This window comes from Lontra canadensis, unplaced genomic scaffold, assembly GCF_010015895.1.
Source record: "Lontra canadensis isolate GAN:19392208 unplaced genomic scaffold, GSC_riverotter_1.0 scaffold209, whole genome shotgun sequence".
Taxonomy (NCBI): Eukaryota; Metazoa; Chordata; class Mammalia; order Carnivora; family Mustelidae; genus Lontra; species Lontra canadensis.
Window position 1 is genome coordinate 54,086 of NW_022631203.1, and position 7,478 is coordinate 61,563.

The window sequence follows — 7,478 nt, forward strand, 5'->3', positions numbered from 1 at the left end:
AAATCATTCACACAACCACAGAGAAGTTTGACATCTACAGTAAAGTGCAACAAATAACTGGAACCAAGGCTTGCTTCCTTCACCAGGTGTCTTTTTTCTTATGCTAGGGAATGGGGCAGTATGTTGGCGACAGCAGTCCTTCTGCTCCCAGAAAAGCTGTACCTCTCCCAAATGCACTCCAAGAAAGGGAAATGTCTCTGCCAGGGCAACCCAAGGAATCCTAAGACTATGCTGCTTTCTCCCTGAGCAGGTCTCTTTCTTCCTTTCCCACAGCAGCACCACTAAGCCCACCAAGCACAATCCCAGTGATGGTGTGCAGTTCTAAAACTTTAGAGTTTGTACTCCACTGCTTATAATAATTTATGGTTGTCAGCCCATCTCCTTTTCTTACCCAATGGTTTTGAGAACAGTTTTTCTTGAGCAAGCACCTATACACTTCTCTCTCTCTCTCTCTCTCTCTCTCTCACACACACACACACACACACACCGTTCTCCACAATCTCAGGTCTCTCTCCCCTCTGCAACACCTACAATTCTTTTGTCCCCCAAATCAACTCTCAGCAGACCCAACCTTCCATGAGGTGGTAATTTTTCTACTTGTAGATGTGCAGTTGTGTTCTTTCAGCTCTCAGATCAATTTCTTGGGTGTTCAGAATGATTTGATATTTATCTAGCTGTATTTGAGGGAATAGGCAAGCCTATGTACCCCTATTCTTCTGCCCCCTTAACTCCTCCTCCAGCACTTCTTGTATAGAACAAAATAGACTTTTAGACAAAGACTGTAACAAGAAACAAAAAAGGTCACCATATAATAATTAAGGGGACAATTCAACAGGAAAATATACGAATTACAAATCTTTATGCAACCAACATAACAGCACCCAAATACATAAAACAGTTCATAAAAAACATAATGAAAATAATTGATAATAACACAGAAATAATAATTGATGTTAACCTTCCCAGTTACATCAAGGATAGATCATCTAAACAGAAAATTAACAAGAAAACAATGGCATTGAATGACACATTGGAATAGATAGATTTGACAGATATATTAAGACCATTTCATCCTAAAATAGCAGGTTATACATTCTTTTCAAGTACACATGGAATATTCTCCAGAATAGATCACATATTAGCCCACAAAACAAACCTCAAGAAATTGAAGATTGACATCATTCCATGCCTCTTTACTAGCCACAGTTCTATGAAACTAAATGTCAAGCAAAAGAAAAAAATCTGGAAAAACTCCAAATAGGTAGAGGTTAAAAATGAATGGGTCTACTAAAAAATGAATGGGTCAGCCAGGAAATCAAATAATAAAAATCAAATAATAGAAGTTGATGGAAAAAATGAAAATGAAAACACAACATTTCCAGATTTCTGAGATGCAACAAAAGCAATTCTAAGAGGGAAAGATAGAGCAATACAGGCTTACCTCAAGAAGCAAGAAAAATCTCAAGTAAAGAACCTGACCTTGTACTTAAAAGAGCTAGAAAAGAATAACAAACAAAACTCCAAACCAGCAGAATAAAGAAAATAATAAGGATCAAGCAGAAATAAATTATACAGAAACAAACAAACAAAATAATAATCAAAATAAAACCAGGAGCTGGTTCTTGGGGAAAAAAATCAATAAAATTGATAAACTTTTGGAAAACCTATCAAGAAAAAAAGAGAAATTACTCAAGCAAATAAAATCACAATGAGAGAGAAGGAATAACTGTCAACACCACAGAAATACAAACAATCCTGAGAATATTAAGAAAAAAATATATACCAGCAAATGGACAAATGGACAACCTGGAAGAAATGGATAAATTCCTAGAAACATAAATTACCAAAACTGAAACAGGAAAAAATAGAAAATGTGAACAGACATATTAACAGAAAATAAATTGAATTAGTAATCCAAAAACTCACAATAAGCAAAAGTCTAGGACCAGATGGATTCAAAGGGGAATTCTGCCAAAAATTTAAAGAATTAATATCTGTTCTTCTCATTCTTTTCCAAGAAATAGAAAAGGAAGGAAAACTCCAAATTCATCCTATGAGTCCAGCATTACACAGATAACAAAACCAAATAAAGACACCACAGAAAAAAGAAATAAAGGCTGATATCCCTGATGAACATAAATGCAAATTCCTCAACAAATTATGAGAAAACTGAATTCAACAATACATTAAAAATAGCATTACCCACGATCAAGTGGTATTTATTCCAGGGTTGCAAGGATGGTTCAATATTTGCTAATCAATCAATATGAAACATCACAATAAGAAGGGAAAAAATAAGAACTATACAATCATTTCAAGATGCAGAAAAAGCGTTTAATAAAGTGCAAAATCTATCCCTTTTTACTATTAAGTTGAATTGGCCAGCATACAGTACACCATTAGTTTTTGATATAGTGTTTAATGATTCATTAGTTGTATATAATACCCAGTGCTCATCAGATCATGTGTTCTATTGAAGATTTTATTTATTTGTCAGAGAGAGAGAGAGAGCACACAAACAGGGGGAGTGGCAGGCAGAGGGAGAATCAAGCTCCCCACTGAGCAAGGAATCCAATGTGGGACTTGTTCCCAGGACCCTGGGATCATGACCTGAGCCAAAGACAGATGCTTAACTGACTGAGCCACCCAGGCATCCCACCAAAGTACAAAATCCATTCATGATAAAAACCCTCAACAAAGTAGATTTAGAGGGAACATAACTCAACATAACAAAATAGATATATGCCAAATCCCTGGACAGCAGCATGCTAAAGAACGAAACTGGACCCTTTCTTACACCATATACAAAAAACAAATTCAAAATGGATGAAAGACCTAAATGTGAGAGAGGAAAGCATTGAAATCCTAAAGGAGAACATAGGCAGTGACCTGTTTGACATTGGCCAAAGCAATTTCTTTCTAGATATGTCTCCTGAGGCATGGGAATCAAAGCAAAAATAAAATATTATGACTGTATCAAAATAAAAAAGCTTCTGCACAGCAAAGGAAACTATCAACAAAACTAAGACAACCTACTGAATGGGAGAAAATAGTTACAAATGACATACCAATAAAGAGTTAATATCCAAAATATATAAAGAACTCATACAACTCAATAGCAATAGTAACAGTAATAGTAATCCAGTTAAAAAATGGGCAAAGCCCTGAATAGACAATTTTCTAAAGAAGACATATGAATGGCCAACAGGTGCAAGAAAGATGGTCAATATCACTAGACATCGAGAAATGAAAATTAAAACCACAATGAGATAATACCTCATAGCTCTTAGAGTAGCCATCATTAAAAAAACAGAAATAAATGCTGGCATGGTTGTGGAGAGAAGGGAACATTTGTGCCCTGTTGGTGGGATTGTAAATTAGTATGGTTACTATTGAAAACATTATGGAAGTTCCTCAGAAAATTAAAAATTGGTTATCCTATAATCTATCAATATCTCTTCTGTGGATATGTACAAAGGAAAAAAAATACTAACTCCAAGAGATATATGCACCCCCATGTCCATAGCAGTAGTATTTACAATAGCCAAAGCACTGATTATATATATAAACACATTTTTAAAATCCATGTATCCATTGATAGACACTTGGGATATATATCCCAAGTATATATCACGTTAAATATATATATATACATACATACATATATATATATGTATATATGTGTATATATATATATATATATATAATTCCCCATAAAATGAAGAAATCATGCTATTTATGACAACTTTGGTGATGTAACTTAAAGGTGTCATGCTAAGTGAAGTAAGTCAGATAGAGAAAGACAAGTATTGTATACTCTCATTTATGTTTGGAAACCTAAAAAAGAATTATAGAAAAAGAGATCAGACTTGTTGTCTATTACCAGAGGTGGAAGGTGAGGAGAGGTGGTATTGGAGGAAGGTGGTCGGAAGATATAAAGTAAATAAGTGTCAGGGATGTAATGTACAGCCTGATGAATATAGGTAACAGTGCTATATGATATACAGAATGTTTGTAAAAAAGTAAATCCCAAGAGTTTATAACACAAGGTGAATTTTTTTCCCTTTTTCTTTTCTCTATTCTTTTCTTTTTATTGTATCTTTATGAGATTATGGGTGTTACCTAAACTTATTGTAGTAATCATTTTACAATATATGTAAATCAAACCATCATGCTATATGCCTTAAACTTATATGCAATATATATCAATTATTTCTCAATAAAACTGAGAAAAGGGACATGTTAGTGGCTCAGTCAGTCAAGTGCCTGAGCCTTCAGCTCAGGTCATGATCCCAGGGTCTGGGCTTGAGTCTTGCATTGGCCTCCTTGCTCATTGGGGAGTCTGCCTCTTCCTCTGCCTGCCATTCCCCCTGCTTGTGTTCTCTCTCTCTGACAAAAAAATTTAAAAAAAGTCTTTTAAAAAATAAAAAAAAATAAATAAAACAGAAAAAAGACATACTAGCTTACATTTTTACATAAAGGTGAAATTAACTTCTATCTCTTATAAGTTGTTATTACTTTGTCTCTCTGTCACAACAAATACATTTATACACTAGAAAGTTAGTGAACCAAAATTTAAAGATGCTGCTATAACAGAAGGAGCAATAATAATGAGGCAGCATAGAATTACTTTATCTTTCTGAATCTAAATTCCTTAATCTTTAAAATGAAAATAATGTTAGTACATAACTCATAGTGTTTAGATAATTAAACGCAACAAAACATATAAAATACCTAACACTGTGTTTGATACCTAGTGAGTACTCAATAAGTGGTAGTTCCTCTTATCATTGCTGGCATAGTGAAGATTAAATGAGATAATATATGAAATATCCTTGGGATATGGTAATTAATAAGTGGTAGCCTTATTTTTTTTTTTTTTACAAAGAAAATATTTTAATAAAATATTCAATACAGTATTTCCCTGTGGGGACTTTTAAGAAGTGAGAAGCCAAAAGAAATAACTGTCACTTTGGGGGATCCAGTCCTAAGTGAGACGGGAATGTTCTTAGCTTTTCTCCAAAGCTCTTTGCCCAGTTCCACCAAGAGGCTGCCTCGAGGAGGACGAGGAAACCTGCAAAGGTCACTGTGAAGAAGTAAGTGACTGCAATCTGTTTAGAAGCATGTAGAGAGAAGCAGTTTTTGCCTCAGGCTTCTTACCAGGCACAGAATCTGGAAAAAGGAGAAGGCAACATATTGGTTGATATACAAGTGGTGTTAACAGCACCCTTTTGGGGTTCCCCTCCCCATCCTACTTGCATTCAGAGTGACCAGTGGAAACAGAGAGATCTGTGGTTTCAAGTACAATGCATTTCAAACAGAATCATTCCTTGGCCAACTTTGGTACTCAAGGCCTATCACTACTAATGGAATTCTCGGGTTTCGAATTGAGAGAAAGGAGAGCATACTATTTCCTCTACATAACAGAAGCATGTCCCTGCAGATGCCGCATGTGTGAGACAAGTGTCAGCCATGAATCCTCCACCTCGTGTTACTGGTTAGTGACACAGAAAGTGCTGTTGCTTGAATATGAGTATCATTTGGTGCATAAGATACAGAAAAAATTGCTGGTTTCCAGCTCTGGTGCAGTCTGACTGTGCTTTGCCCAAAGCACCAACACGTGACAACAGATTTTCTTGAGGTTGGCTTGCTGTCATGATTCTGATGTGTTCTGACTTCCTTCTGGGGTCATAAATTGCACCTTGGGCACCATGAGCGATGAGTTGTTCCTTCGGATGGAGTTGTTTCTTCTCATGGAATTGTTTCTCCTCATGGAATTACGCTTCCTCAGAGAATTTTGATGGGATAGTTCACTCTTCTGGAGGGTCTGAATCAGGATGGAAGGCTTTTCATCCAGCTCTCGGGCACTGCACCTGGGAGCAGCTACTTTAACAGTGTTGCCGAATTTGGAGTAATCCACAGAATACACTCCTTCCTCCTCAGTTACAATAGACACAAAGCGATGGCCCCACTGGATCTCCTCCGCGATATAGGAGGTTCTTGCTTGTGTGGTAATGCCGGTAGTTTCAACCACTCCTTCCAGAATCACTATGACCTCTAGGTCTTGGTTGGCGAGGTCAGTTGCTGAGATATCATACAAGGGGCTGCGCTTGTCAATCACATGACAGATGATCAAAGGGGCCACCAGAAAAATGTTATTACTCTCAATTGGGTTATCAACGGGAATGTCCAGCTGGTGAATAGGCACCACCTCCCCTTCGGGTGTGGTTGTCTTCTTGACCACCTGGATGCGCACTGAGGCACTAATGATCATGCTCTTCCTTAGGTCGCCCACACGGAACATGAAGCACAGCTTGCCATTTCGGACAGCAATCACAGCGTGGCGGCTGAAAATCAAGGTTTCCGCCCTCCTGTGAGCCTGAGCTGTTTTCATGAAAATGCAGCCCAACATTACTGCATTGATTATCAAACCCACGATGTTCTGGAGAATCAATACCGTGATGGCCAGAGGACATTCCTCCGTCATCATTCTCCCTCCAAATCCGATGGTCACTTGAACTTCAATGGAGAAGAGAAAAGCAGAAGTGAAAGATCTGACATTAGTCACACACACCGTGGACTCCAAACCACTTTTCTCCGTTCCACTTTTCTCCATGTAAGCGTAGATGTCCCCATGGGCGAAGGCCACCAGCCACCACATGATGGCGAAGAGCAGCCAACTGCAGAGGAACGACATGGTGAAGATGACCAGCGTGTGGCGCCATTTCAGGTCCACCAAGGTAGTGAAGATGTCCTGCAGGAACCGTCCTTGCTCACGGATGTTCTTGTGCACCAGGTTGCACGCCCCACTCTTGGCGATGAAGCGAGCTTTGGGGAGGCGGTCTCGCACGCGCGGCTTGCGCAGATTCTCTGCGGCGATGCGCGCCAGCACATACTCCTCGGGGATGATGCTCTTTCTGGCCAACATCGTCCCGTCACCATAGCCAGCCTATTCACCAGTCTCGGACCTGCCTCTCCTTCCCTCGGAAAGTCCTCAGACTCTGAGCAGCGGGCCGGGCGGCTGCACCTCCCCGCACACGCCGGCCGACCGCGGGCAGGTCCCTCGCTTTCCCATCCCGGCACGCGGGCACAGGGTCCGCGGACGGCGGAGGGACAGATCCCAGGGCCGCGCCTCCTAGGGAGAAGCTTGATGCCTTTATTCCTACTATTATTACTGTCGTTATTATACTTATTGATAATAGTGGGATCCATATTGGATTGGAAAACAATTAAAACCAGAATTATTATTATTCTTTTATTTATTTCTTTATTTTTTAGGTTCAAGTGTAATTAACAGTGTTACATTAGTTTCAGATGTACAATACAATGACATAACAGTTCTATACATTACTCAGTGTTTATTATGATAAGTGTACTTTAACCCCCTTCACCTATTTTACCCAGTCCCCAAAGAGCTGCCCTCTGGCAACTATATTAAAGAGTCTGTTTTCTATAGTAAGAGTCTGCTTTTACATCTG

At 38.7% G+C, this 7,478-nt stretch overlaps 1 protein-coding gene across 1 annotated transcript; it reads right to left on the reverse strand.

Annotated features, from left to right (window-relative positions):
* Window positions 1–4,868: 4,868 nt before the first annotated feature.
* LOC116861904 (ATP-sensitive inward rectifier potassium channel 8-like) lies at window positions 4,869–7,098 on the reverse strand. Its single transcript, XM_032848785.1, has one exon. It carries the CDS (start codon window positions 6,926–6,928, stop codon window positions 5,654–5,656), a length of 1,275 nt encoding a protein of 424 aa, XP_032704676.1. The 5' UTR covers window positions 6,929–7,098; the 3' UTR covers window positions 4,869–5,653.
* Between the last annotated feature and the right edge of the window lie 380 nt (window positions 7,099–7,478).

Coding starts and splice junctions, on each gene's coding strand:
- LOC116861904 (XM_032848785.1), bottom strand. CDS start 6,928: ATGTTGGCCAGAAAGAGCATCATCCCCGAGGAGTATGTGCTGGCGCGC.